This window comes from Muntiacus reevesi, chromosome 3, assembly GCF_963930625.1.
Source record: "Muntiacus reevesi chromosome 3, mMunRee1.1, whole genome shotgun sequence".
NCBI classification, from domain to species: Eukaryota; Metazoa; Chordata; class Mammalia; order Artiodactyla; family Cervidae; genus Muntiacus; species Muntiacus reevesi.
This window is the reverse complement of record NC_089251.1, coordinates 110,414,787-110,441,001: the sequence shown is the minus strand read 5'-3', so window position 1 is coordinate 110,441,001 and position 26,215 is coordinate 110,414,787. Positions and strand designations below refer to the sequence as shown.

Here is a 26,215-nt window from a genome sequence, read left to right as displayed (position 1 = left end):
TGAGGTGTTTGAGATTTTGTCCTTCTTGGTTTGGGGAAAACAAGTGACTACTCCGGCTTCACTTTTTCAGCCCAAGGCAGGGCAGAGGGACACGATGGACCAAGGCCAAGCTGTGTCAACAGAATCTCCATGGCAATCTCCTTTTAATCAATAAACATACACAGGCCCTTCTTTGCCCTTCACTAGTCCTCTGGACACCCCAAAGCACCACCTGGGCCTGATGATACGCTGGTGTCACACAGGGCTGGTGACGCAGGGACTCTTGGCCCATGGGAGGTCACAGTCCCTGAGGCAGAGGAAAGAGGATGAGGGGGGGTGCTTCGGAGTCAGACAAGCCTGGGTTGGGACTGCTGTTCTGCCTCTTTGCAGGCCTGGGTTGGTTAGTTCTTTTCAGAGCTTTGGTTTCCTCATTACACCCACACCTCAAAGAGGCACCGTCAGGAAAAAAGGAAACTCACGAAAGGTTCCTGTGCGGGCAGGTGGCGCCTGCCGCGACCCCTGCCAGCCCAGTTCTAACAGAGACGAAAAACCCTGGGCTGTTGGCAGGTGTACTGCCAGCATTCCTGGCAACAGTGGGAAGGAAGGCGATTCTTCCCATGGAGTCGTGGGCAGGTGCAGGCTTTCCCAACCCGACTTCCACAGGTCCTACCTTGGTAAAAAAAAAAAAAAAAAAAAAAGCAACTCAAAATAATCTTTTACGATTGCATTGGTATAAAGAAGTTGGATTCATTATTTTATATTTGCATTTTCTTCTGATTTGAAAAGAAACTAAAATGAAAATACTTTTGTGAGCCCCAGGCACTGCATGTCAGGGAGAGGTTAGGCCCTGTGCAGGGAATGCTTGGCTGGATATGGGATGCTCAGACAAGATCTCTTCCCTTCAAGCCTGCAGCCCCGCATCTCCACTCCCACCAACCACCCTTGCATTTGAGCACCAACACTCTACCCAGCAGGACCCCTTGACCTTGGACTGAGCTGCTCCCCAGCCTGTAACAGAGATTTCATGGGTGTCTGTCAAAACCCTGAGCGACTCTGGGGTAGGTGCTGCCTCCTCCCGTAAGACTCCTCCTAAGTGCCACTGTCTGTGACTCCCCAGCAATGAAACATGAGGAACTTGATGAAAACTTTTCACGTAGTCTCAAGAACTTGCTCAGCAGCTCTCGGTCAAAACTGACGTCCTGTCTCGCAGCTGCGTTGCTCAGGCACGCATGTTCTGTCCGGCTGCACAGGCAGACATCATTTGTCTTTTCTCCAATGAGCTCATCACGTTGTTCTTTGCACCCTCTTCCCTGCTCCAGACCTGGCTCAGAGCCTGGCACATAGTAGGTATTCAATGCAAAGCTGCAGAGCTGAATGAAAACTCTCCACATCCCCCTGCATTCTCAGTTGCTTGTTGCAAAATAACATCTAGACGCATTTCTGGGCAGTTGCTATTTTGGGAACGGGTTGTTTGGGGAGTGGAGCCCTGGCTGCTAGACGTAGGAAGCAGGCAGAGGGCCTCGGGCGTGATGGCTCCCTTCCTCCCAGTCCTAATCATTTGCTTGGTCATTGGTGGGATTAGACAACAGCAATTATCCCACATGGTCTATTTCCAGAATTCAAAGTTACTGGGGGAGAAAATACAATTGTGCTTTATCCAGTCATTAAAAAAAACAACAAAATAAGAGCAGTGGATTTCAAACCGCCTTTCAGACTCGATGAAAAGAAAAACAAACTTGAGTATTAGCTTCAAATTGTGCTGACAACACACTTCCGGATCCTTTTGTCCTCCAGGCTCTTTTCAGAATTTTTCAACAACTCCTATTGATCCCTGCGTGGTTCTCATGCTGACCATTTATGTCCCCTCTGTGGAGCAGGGAACGGTTCTGCCGGCCTCAGAGGCCCCTGGGTGAGGTAGGGGGATGTGAAGTCCAGACCCCACCCTCCAGAGGAGTGGCCACCACGGCCTGCGCAGCACCTCTCCGTCTGTAGCCGATCAGCCAGGGTGAAACACATTCCAAAGTGGCACAATCACCCTACTGTTTTAGGAACTAGAAGCAACACGAGAGCCCATATGCCAGAGGCCCAAGGTGTATGGTGGGGAGATAAGCCCAGAGAGGGAATGAGCTTGGCTTGGGTCACACAGCAGACTGGTGGCTGAGAAGCCGTAAGAAGCCAGGTCTCCTGGCTCTTGGGGTCTGGGCTAGGCAGAAAACACTGGGAAGCATTCATGGGACCCCCTTAATACGCCAGCTGCCGACAGGGGTCTCTCATCATGCCCTCGCCCTCTCGACCCACAAAGGGCACCTTTTAGACCCCAAGGGGCTGCAGTCTTGCTCAGTCTCCTTTTGAGGTGTTTGCACATGTGTTTCTGTGCCCATGATCCTGCTTCTTTCAAGTTTCAGGCCTCAGGAGAGGCCACATCCTCTCCCCACTCAGGAAATCTTTTTGAAGCCCATACCTCCAAGGATGAGTTAAGGAGCCCTTGGTATGAGCTTACACCTCACAGCACTCATATTGCCTTAACTGAAACTACGAGTTCATGCATACATCTCCCCGCTAGCCTGGGACATCCATGTGGGCGTCCATCTTGCTCCCTGGTACTCGCCCTGTGTCTAGAGCAGGGTCTAGTGGCACATAGCAGGCACAGAATGATCACTGGGAGATAAAGAAATGGTCTCCTGGGATCCAGGAAGGTGTCCTCATCCCCATTCCACAGAAGGGAAAACGGAGTTCAGAAGGGAAATGTTCCACTTACCCAGGGAGTGAATGGAAGAGCCGGGGTTTGGACAACTCAGGTCTCCTGATTCATAAGTCAGCATTTTCTCTCTTAAGGCCCCTTTCCTAGAGCAGTTAGTGAACTAGAGAAATTTCAGTTCATACCACAGTCGAGTGGGCTGGGAAGCAGAGAGGCTACCCATGGTGCTGGGAAGACAGTGTGGGGAGCGGGGAGTGAAGGAAGACTCTGCTGACTGTTCCTCGTGCTGCAAGGAGGCACTTGAGGCAAGCTGGCCTCAGAGCCCTATCCACCCGTGAGTCCAGGCAGGAGGGGCAGGGGCCGGCTCCAGACCAGGGCCGAGCCAGCAGCATAGGGCAGCTCTGCCCTGGGGGGGACAGGCCCAGGAAGCTGAGACTTTGAAGGTGGGGGGTGGTGGAATCTTGGTTCGGAGAGAGGCAGCATTCAGCAGGAGGCTAATATCGAGCACACTTAGGACAGCAAGCACTAGCGAGGATCGTAGAACCAAAACCTCACACACAGCTGGTGGACTGCTGGCTTACCCTTGCTGGAAAGCTGGCAGCATTCAACTAAAGCTCAACATACGAACACGGAAGGACCCAGCAATTCCAGCCCTGGGTAGATCTCAACACAGACGACTGCTTGTTTCCACCAAAAGCACATATCAGTGTTCATTAACTTCAAATACTCTTCATAGGAATGTAAATGGTGCAGCCACTGTGGAAAACAGTAGCAGTTTCTCAAAACTTTGCACATACAGTTACCATATGACTCGGAAATTCCATTCCTGGGCAGATACCAAGAGAAATAAAAACCAACATTTCATACACAAAAACTTATACATGAATGTTCATAGCAGCATCATTCATAACAGCCAAAGAAAAGTAGACACAATCCAAACATCTACTGACAGCTAAATGGATAAATAAAATGTGGCATGCCCATATAATGGAATATTACTTGCCAATAAAAAGGGATGGAGTAATGATATCTACCACTGTGTGGATGAACCTTGAAACATTATGCTTAGTGAAAGAAGCTATTCACAAAAGGCCAGTTTTGTATGGTTCCTTTTATAGGAAGTGTTCAGAATAGATAAATCTGGGGACTTCCCTGGTGGTCCAGTGGCTAAGACCCCATAGTCTAAACTCAGAGGGCCCAGGTTCAATACCTTGTCAAGGAACTAGATCCTATACACCACAACTAACAGTTCGCACACTGCAACTAAAGATCCCGAAGGCTGCAGCTAAGACCTGGTGCAGCCAAATGAATAAATATTTACTAAACAACAAAAAAAGAATAGACTAATCTATAAAGGGACGGAAAGCAGATTAGTGGTGGCTTAGGGCTGTTGGAGAGAGAGGGTTGGGGAGAAATGGTGAGTGACAGCTAAAGGATGCAGAGTTTCCTTGTGGGACAGTGAAAATGTTTTAAAACTAATTCTGGTGATAGTTGCAAATATAATTAATCACTAAATTTTAAACAAACAAATAAACAAAAAGTGTTTATAGCAGCTTTCTCATAATTACAAAATACTGGGGACAAAAATGTCCAGGAACAGTAGAAGGGGTAAACCTGAAAAAGAATGAACCCTTCATGATACAATTATGAGTGAAAAAAAGTAAACCATAAAAGTACATACAGTGTGATATGAATTTATTATTTTTTTTTTGCTGTACCTCAAGGTATGTAGGATCTTAGTTCCCCAACCAGGGATGGAACCTGCCCCGCCTGCATTGGAAGCTTGGAGCCTGGACTCCACTTCCACTGGACCACCAGGGAAGTCCATGATAGGAACTTTTAAAGCAGACAAAACAAACCTAAGGTGACAGAATTCAGAACAATGGTGGCCCTTGGGGACTGCTGACCAGGAAGTGTCTGGGGGAACATTCTAGGGATAACAGAAATGCTCCCTGTCTTGATCTGTGGGGGTGATTACAGGGGTGTATCTACATGTAAAACTACTGGATTGCACACTTAAGATTTGGGCGTTTTATTCTAAGTTACAAGTTACATCTCAATTTTTTAAAAGTATTTAATTAAAAAGATAATGGCTCAAGTCACAGGACCAGGGTTCAAGTCCTGGCTGTCAGGCCTTCCCGAGAGTCCCTGTCCCCCTGTGCCTCTTTCCCCATCTTTAGACACTGGACCAGATGGTTTCAAAGACTCCAGCTGGCATGGACGGTCTGAGATTCTGTGAATTCACATACCTATTTGTCACTGAGTTTGCTGGGAAATTTGGCAAGTGCTTGCCATCAGTGTGGTGTGAAGAAAAGAAGGCTGGCTGTCTGCTGTGGGCTCTGCCTTGTTTCCAAGGAAGGGAAGGTCTTTTGGAAATTGGGCAGGAGCATGTCACCCCCCGGGAGGGAATGTCAGTTTCAATATGAATCATCCTATGTATCGCCAGTAACTTACTCTGGGAATAGACACCCTGACTCACTCCTACCCAACAGGAGCAAGACTTGCCACTAAAATTTCAGATTTCAAGAGAATCGGTATATCCCAAATAGCTTCTCTGAGGCAAAAAAAAAAAAAAGAAAAGAAATCAGCCTAGTAACCAACCAAGAGTCACAGAGAGGACGTTGAGAGCCCAGGGTGCAAACCTCTTTGTCCTAAAGCAGAGACGGGGCCCAGAGGAGGTCGCCGGCTCACTTGGCTGCTGGCGCCAGTGCTGGGATGAGGACCCAAAGCTCTGAGCCTCGAGTTTTCTTTTTGCAACAACCTGCTGCTATATTTTCTAAAGAAATAAATTATGCTCTGTGCTGGTGGGAAGCCTTTTAAATGAAAAGAAAAAGAAAACAGCCAAGATGCATCTTAATTAGAAACTGCTTGGGGAAAAAAACAAATTCTTTGTGAGGAGGAGGGTGCAGACCAGCGGGCCCTGAACGGTCAGCTGCCCGAGAGCCTGAAAGTCCAGCGGGCTGATCTAGAGGTGAGCCTGTTGCTTTGCTAACCACCCAGGGGGACATTCTGGTCTTTAGAAGGTGGCCAGGGAACTGTGGATCTGTCATTCAAGGCCACAGGGAGGCCACCATGGACGGCAGAACCCGACCAGCAGTTGCCAGTCCTATCTGTCCTTCACACGTGTGGGGCACGTACTTTCATCCTATTTCCCTCCTTGTGCTAAAGGCCATTTGCCAGTGACCATTTCCTTCTAATCCATTTCCTCTGAGCTTTGACAGCCTCTGGCCTCCGGATGGAGCAGAGGCTCCTCAGACACGTGACTGCCGGGAAGGTCTGTTTGCTGCCCTGAAGCCTGACCCAGTCTACCCAAGGAATTGCGACATCATCACCTCCGCTGAGGCTGATGACAGCTCTTTCTCAAAACAAACTCCAAGCTTCGGTCAGGAATGTGCATCACAGCCGGCCAAAATCAGGGAGCGGCATGGCCTGACATCAATTTCCCAAGAACTATGGATATTTGGTGTTTTGTTTTTGTTTTTCAGAAAACAAAACAAAACCCAAACCTCAGAAAAACAAAACTTGTAAGAGCGGATATGGCATTTTCAGCCAGATAAGTCCAAGTGCCCTGGTACTTGATAAGACGGGAGACAGGAAAAGGACTGGGAAGGGTGGATCTGCACTTGGGGAGGAAAAATCTACTGTTTCATGAGGAGTTACTAAGTGCAGGCTCTGTACTAAGACGACCAAGCCCTCCTGGCCCCCTTTTACAGGTGAGGAAACTGAGGTTCAGAGAACTCTGTCTCTTGTCCAATTTAAATCAGCAGGTAAATCTGAACCAGAGATTTGAACCTGGGCACACCTCCAAAGTCAAAACTGCTGCCACCCAGAAACAGACTCAGATCCATGGAAACAACGTGGAGATCTGTGGAAAATGGGGAAACAAGTGATTTCCCCAAATGGTCTGCAAAGTGTGTGGTTCCCCTGGAAGCCACACTGCAGAGTGTATGTGTGTGTGTGTGTGTGTGTGTGAGTGTGTGTGTACCTTTTGTGGAAGGCACTGCTAAGTCACACACCATAGCGCAACTGTAAAAATGACATCTTGGGGCCTGGAATGATTCCCTCTTCAACATGATATTTGCTCCGTTTACAAGGCAAGGATGATTTTTTTCCCTCTCTGCCAAGGCCAAACATTCCCGGGCTGTGATCTGAAAATCGTGCTGTGTTCATTTTGCCTCCTGACTCACCCAAGGCCATAAATCACCCCTCGAAACGGGGATGTGGTTGGGCAGTTCTATCAGGGATTCACCAGGTGGAGGCAAAATCCAATCCGGGGCTCTCACGGTCACCCAGGGACGGCTTAGAGCTTCTGGCCACATAAGCACCTCTCTCCTCCAAAGAGAAGATGCCCGAGATCAGAGCTGCTGACTAAGCAGGACTGCTGCTCTTTCAGGGTCAGCCTGCTGACTCCTAATGTCCTTTGTGATGGGGGAGGTCAAGGCAGCTGCAGAGGATGCCAGCACAGCAGGACCAGGAAGAAGGGCTTCAGGGAAAACAGGGCAGGCAGAGACTGCAGGGGGCAATTCATTCATTCAGCAATATTTATCAAGAGCCTACTACTGTGTGCCAGGCACTGTTGTATTCCTTGGGATGTAATTATTCTCACAATTATTTTACAATAGACACAATAATAACGGCAGTAGCTTACAGTTAATGAATGCATATGGGCAAGTATATTTAAGCATATGGGTAGGTTTTCCACACATCAACTTTTACCTAATCCTCACCACTGCTGGGTGAAGTAGGTATTATCCTCATGGTACAGATGGAGAAACTGAGGTGCAGAGAGTTTAAGAAACTGGCCCAAGGTCACATGACTAGTAAGGGGCAGAGCTGGGATTCAAACTCAGGCTGGCCTGGTTCTCAAATCCATGGTTCATCAAATCCATCATGCTGACAGCCAACGGCATGTTTTGCAAGTAGGTGTTTTTAGGTTGTTGGGCAGAGACAAAATATTTGCCTAGTATGGGAGAAAAGTGGGAAATCTTAGTCTTTTTTTCCAGGCCCTGTATAGTAGTCAACTGATGTCTACTAAGTCATGATGCCTTCGGATGGGTGGCTGCAGACCCTGACCTGAAATACAGGTCTTTCTGGGCTTCCCTGAGGGCAGGGGCGCAGAAGAAGCAACACCACCCACCCAGAGACCATCCCCTGGTTCTGCTCCCTCCTCTACAGATGCCCATGTGGTCCCTGGGAGACGGGGCAGTGTTGGTGGTTTGTGGACTGGGGTTTGGAATCCCACGGAGCTGTGATCAAGTCTCTGCTTGATTACTGTATGACTGAGCAAATCCTAAAACTTTTCAGGCCTCAGTTTCCTCATCCGTGAGATGGGGATAAGTGGGTAATTCATACCTTGGCAGAGCTGTGAGGACATGAGAGAAAGCAGCTATGGTGCCAGGTAATATATGTATGGGAAGCAGGTGGGCTCTTGGCCCCTAAATCACATACCTCCTGAAAGACAGTTTACTCTTGCTAGAGTTCTGAGAAAGTCCAGCTCCTGGTGGTGATCTGCCCAGGACCACAGGCCTTGCTGTGACAATCTGGCTAAACTTGAGTGGGTGATGCAAACAGCACAGGGCTGGGACTTTGGCCTCCAGAGTTCAAATTGCAGATCTACAATTAGCATGCTGTGTCACCCGGGGCAAGTGCCTTCCCCTCTCTGGGCCTGGTCTAAGATGAAGGAGTTGGACTTGTCATCAAAGGGCCTCTCTGGTGGGGACCTCCCAAGACTCTGTATCCAGTACCGATCTCCCCCACTGCTGAGGGAGAATGAAGGTTTTACGATTGCTCTGATTTCTTGGGAGGATTAATGCTCACTAAGTGCTTCAAGGCTGGCGGCTGGCACTGGGTGTGAGGTCTCATTACTCTCTTGGAAACCCTGCCTCTGCCAAGAGGCCAATTTATTCCACAGCCTTGAACCCTAACCTTCCCTAGACTCTTCCCTGTTAAAAATTCCATTGTAAGCTGCTTAAATGAAAGGCTGAGAGGCACACTGCCTACCAGCGGGCTGCCCGCTCGTGATCTGCCATGGGCATCTGAGGACTGCGGGGAAGGGCGGGAGGGATCAGGGCTGGGAAAGCCCTGGAGTCCTCGCGTGGGTCCCTGAGTCCAAGACACTTGGTCACAGCCCAGCAAAGTGGGAGAAGCGCACTCTGTCCTAAGGGCCTTGCATCATCCTCACGGCGGCTGAATTGGAGGCTTCGTGTGCCAGGCATGGATACGAGCATTTCTCATGTATTAACTCATTCAGTTCTCAAGACAATCCTGTGAGTAGACATGACTGTCCCCACTTCATAGCTGGAAACTGAGGCCCAGAAAGGTTAAGAAACTTGCCTAAGGTCACACAGCTGGGAAGTGGCAGGGGAGCATGCAAGCCCAAGCCATCTGGTTTCAGAGTCCGTGCTCTTCAGCTGACTTCTTTAATATTGCCCCAGGTTCTAGCAGCAGCCCCTATTACAGGTAAGGAGGCTGGGCCTCTGGGTACTGAGCGAGCCGCTATACTTTATAGCATCCCTAGCAGCGGCTTTATGGCAGGTTCTTCTACACTCCCCTCCCCGAATATGTTCTTCAAGTGGCGGGCTCGCCTCTGTGACTTCACAGCGATGAGAGCATCGCTACTGCGTGCCGGGTGTGTCTGTGAGGAACAGGCCGTGTCCTCCCTGCTGGCAGCTAGCACTAGGGTCTTGAGCGCATTTTCTGGCAGGACCTGCAGAGCAGGACTGCGGTGAATTGAAAGCCACTTTAACACTCAGTTGCTCAGGGCACAAAAGCTAGCTTGAGTGGTGCCTCACCCAGAGGTCTGACTCTCCAAGTGAGAACACATTCAGGGAGGGACACATGGGCAGCAAGGAGGGGAAATTCCATTAGGTGAACCACCACATGCGGAGCCCAGGCTCCGCGTCCGATGTCCTCGCTGCAGCCCCTGTAAATCCTGCAGAGCCAGACACTGGCGTGAACCCATCACTCCTCCCTGTACGCAGCTCTCCTGGTTCTGCAGGCCTGGGGAGGAGGCTGTCAGAGCCCACGCCAGACTGACACGCACCAGGATGCAGCTCAGGGACCCCAAACATCCACCCAGCTGGGCAGAGCAGGGTGGGGACGGCTGACAGCTGACCATGCCCTGCGGGGCTCAGCTTCCAGTGAGGTGACTGATGACAGAGGCTGCCAGAGCCCGGGAATGATGCCACCCATAAGCCCGTGTGAGTCCAGCAAAAGCAGCAGTGGTATGACAAGCAGCTTAATTCAGGCCAGTTCATCTCCTACCTTCTAGAGTAGTCTGGCTTCCAAGTCCCTCGTGGGTCCAACCCGAACTAGAACCTCCTCCAGGCTCCTCAAATGCCCCGAAACCCTCCTCCTCTGGGGGTGTTCCCATAAGCCTCTGCATCATCAGATCCAGCTGTGGCAATGATGAGCATAACTACCACCTAACAAGACAGTTCTCTTGGGAAGCCCTGGGCTGGGCTGGGATAATGTTTTCCTTTTTTTAAAAAAGATTTATTTATTTACTTTTTTTTTGGCGGGGGCGGGGGGGCGGGTTGTGCTGGGTCTTCACTGCTGCACACAGGCTTTCCCTAGTTGCGGAGAGCAGGGGCATCTCCTGTTTCAAAGCATGGGTTCTAGGTGTGTGGGCTAGAATAGCTGGGGCTCATGGGCTCTACAGTGTGGCCTCAGGAGGCACATGGGCTTAGTTGCTCCGTGGCATGTGGGATCTTCCCAAACCAGGGATCGAACCCATGTTCCCTGCATTGGCAGTCAGATTCTTAACCACTGGACCACTGGGGAAGCCCCTGGGGTAATGTTCTCATTAGTTCCACTTTACACAAAACTCAGGCTCAGAGAGAAATGTCTTGCCCAGGGTCACTCAGATAGGAAGTAGTGAAGTCAACCTGAACTTGCTGGGCTCCAGGGGCCCAGAACCACAAGCCAGAGAAGGACTGTTGATCCTCTCTAGCTGTCCCTTGCTCTGAGAGCACCTAGATGACCCCAGAGGGGCCCCAAGGAAGGGTTCCCAGTGTACATCTTGGCAGAGCTGGTGGAGTTTTCGCTGTACCATTTACCCCTGCGTCCCCAGCAGTTAGCGCCCGACGTGGCACTAAACAAGCAGCTGTTGAGTAAAAGAGCAAGTAACCAAGACGAGTTTGTCCTTGCCCAGTGCCTGGGGCCCCGCATGTCCTCTTTCCCCAGGAGACAGCTGCCCACTGCGGCTCAGCTGCTGGCTGCAGAAGGCAGGCCTCGCTTCACCGCCAGGACTGCTGCGGGCATGGGGTGACGGGGCACCCAGGGCCTTGCCAAGGCAGCTCGTGGGAGACAGGGGACCTCAGCCTCCCCGCCACGGGCTCACCTGGGCAACTGCCAACCGCATTTACTACAGTGGAAATCTTAAATCACTCCTGTATACTTGGCTGTTTGCATGCTCCTGCACTGTCTCATAGCAACCCGAGTGTGAAAGACGAGTGGACAGGCGCCCAGAGAGGCCAAGTGACTTGGACTTGGACACACAGACAGTTCAGGGCAGAGTGAGGACTGGCACCCGGGTCTCCTGGTTCATGACCCAGCCTTCTTTGCGTTGTTCCAGGCTGCCCTCTCTCCTTCAGGCTCCGTGATGGGGAAGGGGTTGGAGGGTTGAGATGTACATCACAGGCCCTGAGCAATTTCATAAAATGGGACTTGGCTCAGCCCAGTTCCTCCCAGTAGTTCCCCATGGTGCTCCCACTGTCCCCATGAGTGGTCAAAGCAGTAGCTAAGCCCATCTCTGCAGTTTCAGAGATCAACAGCCTCCCGTCCACCTCCATCAATTTCCAGAATATCTGCACACTGTGTGGAGTGGTGAGGATTACCTCCCTCAATGACACTAGTAACCAAAGCTCTAACAGCTCTGATGAGAGTCACACTAGCCACCTTTCCCAGGGCTGAGGTGGGTACTGGGGAAGGTCCATGATCTGGACCTGGAAGGCAGTGAGTCTCCGAAACTGTAATCCACACATTTCATATTTGAGGTTAAAGAAACATCTGCCTCTCTCCTTCCAACTCAGGAGTCCTCTCTCCAAACCTGTCCTAAGACAACATTTTGTGCACAAAGATGGTAATGATGTGCTATTTCTATTGGTGAAAAATTGGAAACAATATTTGTCCAACATTAGTGGAATGGTTAAATGAATTATGGCATGTCAATGCAATAACTATATCCAATAAAAATATTTTTTTTTTTTTGGCCATACCACATGGCATGCAGGATTGCTTAGCTCCCCAGCCAGAGATCAATCCTGTGTCCCCTGCCATGGAAGCACAGAGTCTTATCCACTGGATGGCCAGAGAAGTCTCCCCATTAAAAATATTCTTTATGAAAAATTTTAAATGAGTTAAGGAAACACATGATGTAACATTAAGTTTAAAAAAGAAGGACATAATATTATATAGAGAAGAGGGAAGAGAATACTGAAGAAAAGATTGAAAGGAAATAAGCCACAGCATGTTAAAAAGCAGAGACATTACTTTGCTGACAAAGGTCCGTCTAGTCAAAGCTATGGTTTTTCCAGTAGTCATGTATGGGTGTGAGGGTTGGACCATAAAGAAGGCTGAGTGCCAAAGAACTGATGCTTTTGAATTGTGGTGTTGGAGAAGACTCTTGAGGGTCCCTTGGACTGCAAGGAGATCAAACCAGTCCATCCTAAAGGAATTCAATCCTGAATATTCATTGGAAGGACTGATGCTGAAGCTGAAGCTCCAATACTTTGGCCACCTGATGTGACGAGCCGACTCAATGGAAAAGACCCTGATGCTGGGAAAGACTGAAGGCAGGAAGAGAAGGGGATGACACGGGATGAGATGGTTGGATGGCATCACTGACTCGATGGATATGAATTTGAGCAAGCTCTGGGAGTTGCTGATGGACAGGGAAGCCTGGCGTGCTGCAGTCCATGGGGTCAGAAAGAGTCAGAAACAACTGAGCAACTGAACAACAACAATACCAAGATGTCCACAGAGGCTGCATCTGTGTGGTAGAATGAGTTATTTTTTGCCAGCTTTACACTTTCGATACTTTCTCTTATCCCCTACATGCCTATCATAATTAGGGGAAAAAAAGCAACAGTCACCCCAAATCACACCCTCCTGCCCAAGGGCAGTAAACTGTCTGAACAGCCAGAAGGGTCAGGATGCTGCCTGGTATAGATCCTGGGTCTCTTTTCACATAACAGAAATGCGCATAGGAGGCTTTTCTTTGTAAACCTGCTTTTGAAATTTTTCTGAAGAATTTCATCTGACTTAGGTCTTTGGTTCTTGGTGTCAGGAGTCCGTGCTTCTGAGGAACGGGAAATACAGGTGAGGAATTTCTGTCTCCAGCCCCGCCCCGCCCAAATAGCTCCTGTCATCCCAGGGACACGGGAGCCTGGGGGGCTGCCGTCTATGGGGTCGCACAGAGTCGGACACGACTGAGGTGACTTAGCAGCAGCAGCAGCTCAGGGAAGGAGAAAGCCCAGTGCCTCCAGCACCTTCTCACGTGAAAGGCCCGCAGAGAGGGGAGCTGGCAGTTTGTCCAGGAATTACTTTTGAAACCTGAAGTGCCCACAATGAGGCACTCTGCAGACTCTCCAGCTGAGAGGGGCGTTTGAGGCTCTGGGTGAGGAGGATCTCCTGGCAGCAGAGGGCAGAGAGGTCGGGCAGGGAGGCTGCTGGTCAAACTCAAGCTGCCAACACGCGGCGGCACCCATGGGGTTCCCTAACGTGACTGTGTTTAGCAAGCTGGCCGGCGACAGACACGCCCCTGAGACCCTCAAGGCTGCGTGCATGCCCAGTTTATCAGGGGTGTGTCTGGTTTCTCTAGGCAAACACCCCAGATCATTTTATAGCCGCTTGAAGGAGCAGATTTAAACCCCATCCTCTGTGTCCTTCCGATCGGCACTCCTTCCCTGTGAAAGCATGTGTCCATCACTCACTGTCCCCACTCATTTCCAAGTCTGTCTGCTCTGCAAATTAACAACAGGTGGTGCATCTAAAGAAGAGTGTGACGTGAGGGAGAAGCATGTGGGTTTCCCTCAAACCTAGAAGGCTCAGCAACCTTGACAACCCCGAAGGAACTCACACTTAGGAGCCTCCAGGCCTGGAGAAAGAGGGACACCGCTCAGGAGGCAAAAATGCCAACAATAAAACTGTTCCCGAGGGGGACACTGCTCGGCCCCCAGGGGCAAGGGGTCTCCCGGGGTCAGCTCACCGAACATGTTGCCCTCGTAGCCGTCTCTGGTGAGGGGCCGGAGCTCGTTTTTCCCCATCGCGTAGCGCTTGTAGCTCTGCCAGGCGAACTGCATCATCTGCAAGGAAGAGCGGAAACAGAGCCTGAGCGTGGAGAGTCGCGGCAGCGCGGCCTCGACCCTGCAGCGAGCGGGATTTGAAACCACATTACGAAAACAATCTTCCACGCTGAGAAAGACAACTTCCTCTCACCATCATTTTCATAGTTACACCTGGAAGACCATTCTCCTCAGACCACCCCATGCATCCTGCGTCTACCCACAGATTCCGCAGAGAAGACACAAACAATACTAAGTACATTCCGGCCATCCAGATGTGAGTGCCACGGTGGAAAGACACCTCCTCTGTGAAGCCTTCTTGGACTTAAAGTGACCCTTTGAAGGGAAGGAAATGAAACTCCCCAAGGGAAGTCTGTTAGAATCTAATAGAACCATCCCCTGTGGGAGGGATTAACTCCCCTTTTGTAGATAAGGAGACAGGTCAAGACAGGAGGTAACCTGCCTGGGGTTACCCAGTGAGTCAGTGAGAATGCCAGGACCTGAGCATGCCCTCTGGCCCCGAAGCCTTATGTCTGTTCCCTGAAGTCACTGCAGGAGTCTCCTTGAACTCCTCCAACACTTGGCTTGTCTGTCCCAGGCCCTGGCTGTCCCAGGCCTCCAAGCACCCCAGCGGATCACTTAGTTTTTGCTTCACTGGTTCTGGACCATGAACTCTTGGAAGCCATTAAACTATACTTTCTTTGCCGCAGTTTCCCCAAAGCACCCTGCACAGGGCTTGGCAATGAGTATCTGTCAGCCTTGTCTCCCAGTGCGTGCATGAGTTCTTACTGTGCTAAGTCACCAGTCATGACCGACTCTTTGCGACCCTATGGACAATAGCCCACCAGGCTCCTCTGTCCATGGGATTTTCTAGGCAAGAACACTGGGTTGCCATTCCTTTCTCCGGGGGATCTTCCTGACCCAGGGTTCGAATCCGCATCTCTTTCATCTCCTGCATTGGCAGGAGGCTTCTTTACCACGAGCTCCACCATTAGGTCAGTTATGCCAGCCCCTTGGGAGCATCACAGAAGCACCTTTGTCCCCTAACTGTGCTTACCACTGGAGGCTGGAGGGATGCAAGGTGACAATTTGTCCCCAGCCCTGCTACCCCACCCCTCCCCTGGTCTGCCTTTTGTCTTTGATGGCAGGCTGAAGAAGGTGGACAGCTGAGCAGGCTCTGGGGTGACCATGGGGTTGAAGAAGGGGCCAGGCCAGGCAGTGGAGGCACTCCTGAGGGACAGGTAGGTGGGAGGCAGCCTGGACTAGTGGAAGGAACTCAGGCTTCTGGGCCAGGGAGGCCTGGGTTCTAATTCTCTCTCTGCCACTATCTCTTTGATTTTGGAAAGCGACTAAAAGTCTCTAAGCCTCAGCTGCCTCACCTCTGAGGTAGGAATAACAAGGCCTACTCTGCCACAATCCTGAAAGGCATAAATGAAAGCAAGTAGCTGGAAATGCCCAGTTTTCAACTTGACAGAGCAAGTGATCAATAAACACAAGTCCTCCTTCCTGCTCAGTCTTTAAAATACCCATTGGGTTCTCCAAGGCTTATCCATCCACCCCTCCTCTCATCCACCTTATTAGTTCTCAGACTTGGACTGCATCTGCGCCACCTGGGGAGCTTGTTAAAACAGGCTGTTGGGCCCCATCGTTGAGTTTCTGATCCAGCAGGTCTGGGGTGGGACCTGAGATTTTTGGCTAAGACACGCCCCATGGTCCATGGGCCACACCTGAGAACCACTGTCTCCTGTGTGTGTTTATTTCTACTTCTCAGCTCACTTCCAGGCACTGCCTGGCACCCTTCTGCTTTTCCCCTTCGGTCTCCCGGACCACCTTCCTGCTTCAGCTCTGTCTTTCTGGACAACGCCACCTGCACTCTCCATGATTGGCCACTCCTGGTGCCAAGCCATGTCTTCCAGGCACACCTAGGCAGTGACTACTGCCATGCCCACCACTGGGGCCCAAACACAGACCCAGAGGGCAGACCTGCCAGGTCTATGACCTGCGCTCTCCATGAAATCATGATACTAGCATAATCTAGTATTCTCTCTCCACTTCAGAGATGACAAAACTGAGGCTCTGAGATGGAAGGTGGTCAGGGAGGCACAGTCAGCAGGACTGATGGTGGGTACGGCCCTTTCAACTCCCGGGCCGACAAATCCCACCTCCGCACTTGGCCTAATCTGTGGCTTCCCGTGAGACACACATGTGAATGTCATGGTAATGCATGCCAAGCACTTGGCACAGGCTTTGGGTCCTGGTTCCATTCCTCTGTTATTTTCTACTTATCTTGAATTGGCAATAAGGGAAACTAATTGCTGGGTATGAGCGCTTAAGGGAGACCAGCCTCCTCCCTCAGGCTCTCTTATTCTGGGTGGGGAGGGGGGTGCACTCAATTAAGTCGTGGGGGAGGTGGCTGGTAGGGGAGCAGCAGGAGGCTGTTCCAACGTAAATGGCAGCAGGATAGCAGGAGCGGAGGTCGGGAGGGGTTGGGCCGAGCCCCACCCCAAGCCCCGCCTACTAGAGAGAGAGAGAGGGAAGTGGGTGTGCAGCAGTAATTAAGAGAACCACAGGTATCCACAGGCTCTCAAAGGAGCTGTCACTGCAGGGACGTGGGGATGTTTGGATCATGGCCCGTTCTCACAGTCCTCTCCATCAACGGAGGGGAAGGAAGGCACACACAATCCCTGCGTCACTGGGACAGGATTTGGAAGGCAATCAGAGCTGCTCGGTCACACACACACACACGTGCCCAAGGGCACACAGACCTTTGAAAGCTCAGCCTAGAGTCTGCACCTCAGGTCGCCAGCCCAGGCGCTGGATGAGCAGGGGTGATGGGGAAAGGTCACAGCCAGGCAGTCTTTACTTCCCTTCCCCACCCGCCCTAACCGACCAGGCGGCTGTCCTGTGCTTGCCGCAGTTTGGGGTGCAGTCATTATGGGAGTGCTCCCCAGCCCCCTCGCTCCACTTCCCTGCCAACTGCTTATCTACTTTCAAGTCTCAGCGGAAATTTGAAAGAAGGTGTGTCTTCTGAGTAACAGAGGCGCTCAGAAGAAGGCGTGTGTCTCAAGCAGAGCCTCTGGGTGCGTGCTGGGTTTGGTCGCTCAGACGTGTCCGACTCTTTGTAACCCCATGGATGGCAGCCTGCCAGGCTCTTCTGTCCATGGGGTTCTCCAGGCAAGAATACTGGAGTGGGTTGCCATGCCCTCCTCCAGGGGATCTTCCCAACCCAGGGATCAAACCCAGGTCTCCCACACGGCAGGTGGATTCTTTACCATCTGAGCCACCAGGGAAGCCCCAAGGGGAGCCTCACGGGCACCCAAATGTCCTGATGGACAAGAAGGATCGTGAGGACACAAGAGGAAGACCCTGAAACTGGTGCTGTGTGCCTTGGGCAACCCCTGGGCTTAGCTTTAGGGATGGACTGTCCCTGGCTCCCAGTGTAGGCAGTTCTAAGGCCTGAAAGGTGACCCGGCCACCTATTGCCCCATGCAAGTTCCTTAATGAAAGGCTAAGTAATCTCTCTTTGAACACTGTGAGTGATGGGGTGCTCACCATCTTAACAGGCAGCTCATTCAACTGCGTAGTTTCACAAAGTTCCTAATCAATCCAAATCTGCTTTTCCCTGCGGGCCATGTGGAAGACAGCTCATATGCTCCCACCACAGATCTTCATGCAGGGAGGAGCAACTCTCAAGCCACTGTAGGCTGCCTACTGGCCGCGGAACAGACCAGCGCCTTCAACATTTCCCCTGATGGCAGAGCTCTGAATCCCCTGAAACTGCAGGCATAGATCATAACGTTTTCCCAGGGTGCCCAGACTTTATTACCCATTTGTAAAGGTTGGTTTTTGGTAACAGACAGAAACCAAAGTGCAAACTCTCCCTGGTTACATCTGGACCAGACCTTGTGGATGTGGATTTGCCATTTGTCCTTAATAACTGCATGTCGTTGGACTCTGCATACCATTCCGTGCTGTCAGGATCTTTCTGGAACCAGATCTTATCATTCAATGTGTGTGTGTCTGCCTGTTTTGGGTATTTTGCCTGCTTTGATGGCTCTGCCATCTGCGTCTCCCCCAAGTTTTGGACAGAAATATTCAACGGCTGGGCGGAACACAGAAGCAGGGAAACAGCAGCAGGGGCACTTCACCTGACTCCAGCTCTGCTCTCTGAGTGTTATCTGTCAACACGGGAGGAATCTGCCAGACAATCAGTCCAAGCTCCGTGTCTCCATTTTGTGTACAAAGATATTGTGAAGGACAGGGCTGAAATACAAAAAACTCTGTCCCGGTACAGAGAAAATAGATGTTTTTTTTCTTTTAAAGAGAAATCAGGGGTTAGACTGGTATGATCTGCTCTTAGAGAAGCCGTTTTGACCCCTATGGGTCCCCCTTTTTCGGTTCTAAATGCTTGCAACTCACCAACTTAAAAACCTATCAGTTCCACTAGGATGGCTATAATCAACAAGATGGACAATAACAAGTGTCGGCCAGGCTGTGAAGAAATTGGAACCCTCATCAATTGCTGGTGGAAATGAAAATGGCTGCAATTGCTTTGGAAAACAGTTTAGCATAAAAAGTTAAATACAGAGTATCATGTGACTTAGCAACTGCACTCCTCCCTGTAGACCTGCACAGAACAGAATTAACACAGCGGGCCTGAGACTTCTATCCCTAGAAAGGCCCTACTCACACATTTGGCCCTTGGCTGGTGTCTGGGAACTTGGGTTTAGTGAGTGTTCTCACCATCCTCTGATGGGTAAGGGTGGTTTACTGCACCCAGGCACAATGTGGTGTATGCTGAACACCCGCTTTCCTTCTGGGAGTCTGGAATTTTGGTATGTGTTAGGCGGGAGGTTCTTCCGTGAAACTGAAGTCGCTCAGTCATGTCCAACTCTTTGCGACCCTGTGGACTGTAGCCTACCAGGCTTCTCCGACCATGGGATTCTCCAGGCAAGAATACTGGAGTGGGTTGCCATTTTCTTCTCCAGGGGATCTTCCCAACCCAGGGATAGAACCCGGGTCTCCCGCATTAGAGGCAGACGCTTTAACCTCTGAGCCACCAGGGAAGCACCAGTCCCCAATAGAACTTTGGGCATTAAGTCTCTAATGAGCGTCCCTGGTGAACAGCGTCTCACACCTGTCGTCCCAATTCAGTGCTGGAAAAATGAAGTGTGTTCTGCTTGACTCCACCCAGAGAGACTCCTGCGAGCTGGGCCTGGTTTCCCCTGGGCTTCCAGCATGCACATTTCCTCTTTGCCAATTTTGCTTTGTGTCCTTTCAGTGCAGTAAATGAGCCAGGGGCAGGACTGTGTTCCAGATCCTCTGAACCATCCTGGTGAACCACTGAAACTAGCTATGGTGGTGGGAACCCTGACACATACCCTAGAAAATTAAAGACATGTGTCCACACAGAAAGTTGTACACGAATGTGCATAGCACCACTATTGGTAATAGCCCCGAAGTGCAAACAACCCAAATGTCCATTGACTGAGGAGTGAATCAACAAAATATGTTGTTGTTTAGTCACTCAGTTGTGTCTGACTCTTGGTGACCCCATGGACTGCAGCAGGCCAGGCTTCCCTGTCCATCACCAATTCCTGGAGCTTGCTTTTGTAGTATTTTGTAGTATTTTTTGCAACTTTTCTGAAAGTCTGAAATTTTTCCCCATAACTTTATTTTTTATTTTTTGGCCACACTGTGTGGCATGCAGGATTTTAGTTCCCTGACCAGGGATCAAACCCATGTCCCCTGCAATGGAAACACAGTCTTTACCACTGGACCACCAGGGAAGTTGCTCATGTTCTTTTTTAAAAAATATCGGAGAACTTTGCAGCATGTCGATGTCACTTTCACCCAAATGTATACATTACAGAATTCTGTTTTCCTCCACTTTTATAAATTATGACAAAATGTTGCTGCCAGTCTCCTGTGGCTCCTCTTACCCCTCAGTTCCTCAAAAGCCCTACTGGGCTTTCACATCCCCTTCACCAAGCCTGGCCTGCCCACGCTGGTCAGAAGATGGAGCAAATGAGGAATCCATAATTTTGGTTTCTCTTTTTATCATTATCTTACTATATTCAAACAAGGTGCCCATCCTTACTCTATTCTTCCTGCTCCAAAGCTAAACTAAAATGCACCTTTTGTGGTGCAAAGCATTTTCCTAAAAGTTCCAGGTCAGTCTGGGCTCAGCAACCCCATGCCCTTTTCTCATATCTCTGGGTCACTCCTTTCACTTGAGCTCGGTTCTGTGCCCCGTACTTCCTTCTTCCACCTACATCCTTTCCAATAGTTTAAAAAACAAGGTTGATCTAGCTATCTACCTACCTACCTATCTATCTTTTCATGGAACCAAGGTATGCAAGCACATTGCAGAGAAGCAGAGAGAAAGAAAACAGTCACCCATCACTTAAATATTATAACCACCATTCCCACTGGGTGGTCTTTCTTTTCACTCTTTTTCATTCATCTTCTCTTTTTCCCGTGATGGTGACATAAACATCTTCCATTTTATTACAAAGCCTTTGTAAACATCATTTTAGCTAGCTATATAATAGCCTGGCAAGCAGGTTCAGCATTAGTTACTTAACCTTCCTTCCATATAATTGGACATGGCAGTGTTTTCTACTTTGGGGTTATTGTAAATAATGCCTTCATGGACATCTTTGTTAATACTCCCTTCTCTATATTTCAGGTAAATTCCTTAGGATAGAGCCTCTAAGAAATTACCAGGAAAAAATAAAAACTTCTTAATAAGTACATTTTCTTTTAAAGATCAAACTCAGACAGCTTGTTTTACCCACCACTGGGCAAAACTTCATGAACAGGAAAGTGAAAGTCGCTCGGTCGTGTCTGACTCTTTGCAACCCCATGGACTATTATACAGTCCATGGAATTCTCCAAGCCAGAATACTGGAGTGGGTAGCCTTTCCCTTCTCTAGGGGATCTTTCCAACCCAGAGATCAAACTGAGGTCTCCTGCATTGCATGAGGATTCTTTACTAGCTGAGCCATAAGGGACATCCAAGAATACTGGAGTGGGTAGCCTATCCCTTCTCCAGCAGATCTTCCAGATCCAGGAATTGAACCGGGGTCTCCTGCATTGCCGGCAGATTCTTTACCAACTGAGCTATCAGGGAATCCCTCATGAATAGGAAAGTATACAACAATTTTGTGAATACATGAAGTATTTGCTTGGGAAGATAAAGAGAACAGTACTCATGATCATTGCTCATATTGTTCAGCTCTTTGCACACTTCCTTAATTTGATTGGACAGTTCAGTGGGCTTGACAGGTATTGTTCCCAATTAAAAATAATCATGCAAGGGATAAAGTATGAGATGTAAAGTATGAAACAAGTGTTAAAAATCGTGTTTCCAAGGAAGGAGAGGGTGAGATGAATGGAGAGAGTGGCATGGAAACATATACACTACCATATGTAAAATAGATAGCCAATGGAAGTTTGCTGCATCACACAGGGAACTCAAACTGGGACTCTGTAACAACCTGAAGGGGTGTAAAAGGATGGGAGGTGGGAGGGAGGTTTCAAGAGGGAGGGGACGTATGTACACCTATGGCTAATTCATGTTGATGTATGGCAGCAAATCAACCAATACTGTCAAGCAAGCATCCTTCAATTAAAAATAAATTTTTAAAAACTGTGTTTCCTGGGTATTCCCTAGGGGTCCAGTGGTTAAGGACTCTGTGCTTCCACTGCAGTGGGCCTGGGTTTGATCCTGATTGGGGAACTAAGATCCTACAAGCCAAACAGCCAAAAAAAATTATGCTTCTAAATATTTAGTGATATAAACTAAATATCACTATACATCGAGAGAGACACACAAAGATGCTTGTTATATAATATTAGTTGGAAAAGCAGGACTCCAAGTTGTATGACATGAAGATCACTGGATTATTATTAGTATTTTAAAGGATAAAGACCAGAAGCATATGCACAAAAATGTTTACAGTGGTTATGTCAGATAGTGAGAGGTTTAGTGGTCATTTTTTCTTCGTATTGACCTATATTTTCTGGATTTTCTACAACAAATATCTATAAATGTTTGTAAGATGAAAATGAAAGATTGTTAAATGAAAAGCAAGGAAAAATGATACAATGCTTCTCCTAAGTCAAAGGGAGTGCATGGCTGATTAGCCATGCGGTGGATGGGAAGGAGTGGGTTTTGACAGAGTAGAAGGCCTTTATAGCCAGGAGTCAGAAAGGACCCAACCAGCAAGAGAAACAACATAAATAGAAGCAGAGAGCCAGAACCTCACAGTCAAACAGGATTTAATGCCAGAGACATTACCTATTTGCCAAGCCACATTTTACAAGAACCATGTGAGACCAGACAAAGAAAATGACTTGTCATCACCTAGATGCGTAAGTTAATAGCACAGGGATGGTCGTGTTTCCAAAAAGATGGGCCAGGACAGTGAAGCAGCTGATGTAGGCAGGGGCAGCCTGAGCTACAGCAAGAGAAATCTGGGACAGACTCAAAATGTGGCTGTAAGAACCAACAGACAGGAGAACTAAACCCCTCTGCCCCCACTGGGATCTGAAAATACACACCAGGCGGTTATCATCTGTATGTGTATGTATCTGTGTGTCTGTGTGCGCACACGTGTGTGTGTGTGTGTGTGTGTGTGTGTGTGTGTGCATCCATGCATGTCCATGCTAGAGACAGAGGGAGCTCCGGATGGTCTCTGGAAGCCCCTCCCTTCCAGCAGCCTGTGATTTATAGATTCAAAGAACACCTAACAATAGACCACAAAGCATTCCCTTTGCCGAGCTCTGCAGAGGCAGGCAACAAAGCTCCAGTGAAGGAGAGACAGGCAGAGCAATTGGAGCCAAATCCTAAGACACCTCTTCAGTTCTCTCTCAAACAAAAGCTGTTCTTGTCCACCTGAACAAATTGCAATGACATGAAATCTTACAATGAAAAATATTTACAAGTTTGAGGCAGACGTTTTTATTTTGCTTAAGATGTTCTTTCTCCCTGTCTCAGAGTTTTAGAATCCTGTCCCGCAGAAAACTAGAACCCTGCACAGACACCCACCCCAGCCTAAGGAGCCCCCAAACAACAGAGCCAAGACAGAAAGGATGTGTTTGAGGAGACAAGGAAATGGGAATACTGGAAGACTGTCTGGAGAGTGGAAAACTGGACAGAAAGTTTGCCTCGGAAAGTTCTCTGGCGGCAGCTAGGGAGAAAGGAGCGATCACTGAAACACATGAGACATCCTCCCCTTTTTAAAATAAAGCATGCGCACAGACAGATCAGGGCTGGCGATGACCCAGAAGCACAGTTGCAACATCACAAAGCTGCCAAGAAGGGAAATGGATTTTCCCAGTCATTAAAGTGCTCACACGGTGACTTGCAGCCTTATTGGCGTCTCCCAGCAGTGACACCTGGCCCATCTGCAGGGGCTGAGCGGGAAAGGGCTTGGTCTCCAACCATCCCAGGAGCTAATGATCACACAGATTAAGAGATTAGAACATTCGGTCGATTTTGTTCCCCTTCATTTTCAGTACGGCCCAGGGAAACAGCTGGCAGCTTGGTACTAACAACCATCCACATTAGATTTCTCAATTCACCCCCATTGATATGTCCCCCACAAAAATGATCTGATTGACAACTGCGGAGACATCTGTGAATGCACGTGACCCCTGGTCCCTGGTTCAGAAGCAGATGGGGTCTGGTTGTGCTGAGGGGGGAAGGGGCGGGTGGGGAAAAGACGGAGAGGTGCTACCTCCAACCCTCCCACTTCTGGGTTTGCTTGAGCTATTGGGCAAAGGGAGGAGGAAGTGAAAACGTGAAATAACTTCCGACCTATCTGAGGTCCAGACAGCTCTCCCACATCCTGCCCAGGGTGGGATTCAGATTTGAGTATCTTCAGAAATCTCCCGCCATCTGCAGCTGTTCTAAGGCACCATGACTGAGAGTGTGGGCCCTGGAGGCAGATAGACCTCTGCTATTCAGTGTGGTCCAGAGACCAGCAGTGGGGCAAATCCGGGGAGCATGTTAGGAATGCAGTATCTTGGGGCCCATCCCAGACCTGCTGAACCAAAGCCAGTGTTTAACAAGATCTCCAGGTGATCCACTTTCTTTTATTTCAGTCTGAATTTGGCAATAAGGAGTTCATGATCCGAGCCACAGTCAGCTCCCAGTCTTGTTTTAACTGACTGTATAGAGCTTCTCCATCTTTGACTGCAAAGAATATAATCAATCTGATTTCGGTGTCGACCATTTGGTGATGTTCATGTGTAGAGTCTTCTCTTGTGTTGTTGGAAAAGGGTGTTTGCTATGACCAATGAGTTCTCTTGGCAGAACTCTATTAGCCTTTGCCCTGCTTCATTCTGTACTCTAAGGTCAAATTTACCTGTTACTCCAGGTGTTTCTTGACTTCCTACTTTTGCATTCCAGCCCCCTATAATGAAAAGGACATCTTTTTTGGGTGTTCACTCTAGAAGGTCTTGTAGGTCTTCATAGAACTGTTCAACTTCAGCTTCTTCAGCGTTACTGGTCAGGGCATAGACTTGGATTACCGTGATACTGAATGGTTGGCCTTGGAAACAAACAGAGATCATTCTGTCATTTTTGAGATTGCATCCAAGTACTGCATTTCAGACTCTTTTGTTGACTATGATGGCTACTCCATTTCTTCTAAGGGATTCATGCCCACAGTAGTAGATATAATTGTCATCTGAGTTAAATTCACCCATTACAGTCCATCTTAGTTTGCTGATTCCTAGAATGTCGATGTACACTCTTGTCATCTCTTGTTTGACCACTTCCAATTTGCCTTGATTCATGGACTTAACATTCCAGGTTCCTATGCAATATTGCTCTTCATAGCATCGAACCTTGCTTCTATCACCAGTCCCATCTACAACTGGGTATTGTTTTTGCTTTGGCTCCATCCCTTCATTCTTTCTGGAGTTATTTCTCCACTGATCTCCAGTATGATATTGGGCACCTACTGACCTGGGGAGTTCATCTTTCAGTGTCCTATCTTTCTGTCTTTTCATACTGTTTATGGGGTTCTCAAGGCAAGAATACTGAAGTGCTTTGCCATTCCCTTCTCCAGTGAACCACATTCTGTCAGACCTCTCCACCATGACCCGTCCATCTTGGGTGGCCCCACACGGCATGGCTTAGTTTCACTGAGTTAGATAAGGTCCCATCACTTCATGGTAAATAGATAGGGATACAGTGGAAACAGTGTCTGGCTTTATTTTGGGGGGTTCCAAAATCACTGCAGATGGTGATTGTAGCCATGAAATTAAAAGACGTTTACTCCTTGGAAGGAAAGTTATGACCAACCTAAACAGCATATTGAAAAGCAGAGACATTACTTTGTCAACAAAGGTCTGTCTAGTCAAGGCTATGGTTTTTGCAGTGCTCATGTGTGGATGTGAGAGTTGGACTATAAAGAAAGCTGAGCGCAGAAGAATTGATGCTTTTGAACTGTGGTGTTAGAGAAGACTCTTGAGAGTCCCTTGGACTGCAAGGAGATTCAACCAGTCCATCCTAAAGGAAATCAACCCTGAATATTCATTGGAAGGACTGACGCTGAAGCTGAAACTCCAATACTTTGGCCACCTCATGCGAAGAGTTGACTCATTGGAAAAGACGCTGATGCTGGGAGGGACTGGGGGCAGGAGGAGAAGGGGATGACAGAGGATGAGATGGTTGGATGGCATCACCGACTCAATGGACATGGGTTTGGGTGAACTCCGGGAGTTGGTGATGGACAAGAAGGCCTGGCGTGCTGTGGTTCATGGGGTCGCAAAGAGTCGGACACGACTGAGCGACTGAGCTGAACTGAACCAGGTGATCCAAACGCACATTAAAATTTGAGAAGCTGCTCTAGGGCTCTGCCACCTACCGGCTGTGTGGTCTTGAGTAAGTGACTTGACCTCTCTGAGTGTCAGTTTCCTCATCTGTAAAAGGACAGGAACATTTAATCCTTACGATAACCCTGGGAGTAAATAAGATAACACACACCGAGGGCTAAGCACAGCAGCTGGTACCTAATACATGCTCAGTCAGAAGCAGCCACAGGATGACTGCTCCCTTTTAATTTGTCTACCAAGTCTCTCTCTGCTCACTTCTCTCTGCACCACCTCTTGAATCTATACCCTCCCACCTCTCTGGGGGACTCCCGCAGCAGCCTCCAATCTAGCCTAGAGGACCCTCTTTGGCCTCTTACACAGTGCCCCACACTATAGCCACAGTGATTATTCAAAGTGCAAA

General features: G+C 49.0%; 1 protein-coding gene across 1 annotated transcript in view; it reads right to left on the bottom strand.

Moving 5' to 3' along the window:
- Nucleotides 1-26,215, bottom strand: part of MAN1C1 (mannosidase alpha class 1C member 1) — a 147,678-nt gene that overhangs the window by 74,112 nt on the left and 47,351 nt on the right. Inside the window, exon 2 of the mRNA XM_065930088.1 lies at nt 13,887-13,983. Coding sequence (XP_065786160.1) covers nt 13,887-13,983 — 97 coding nt within the window. The remainder of the gene's footprint in view (nt 1-13,886; nt 13,984-26,215) is intronic.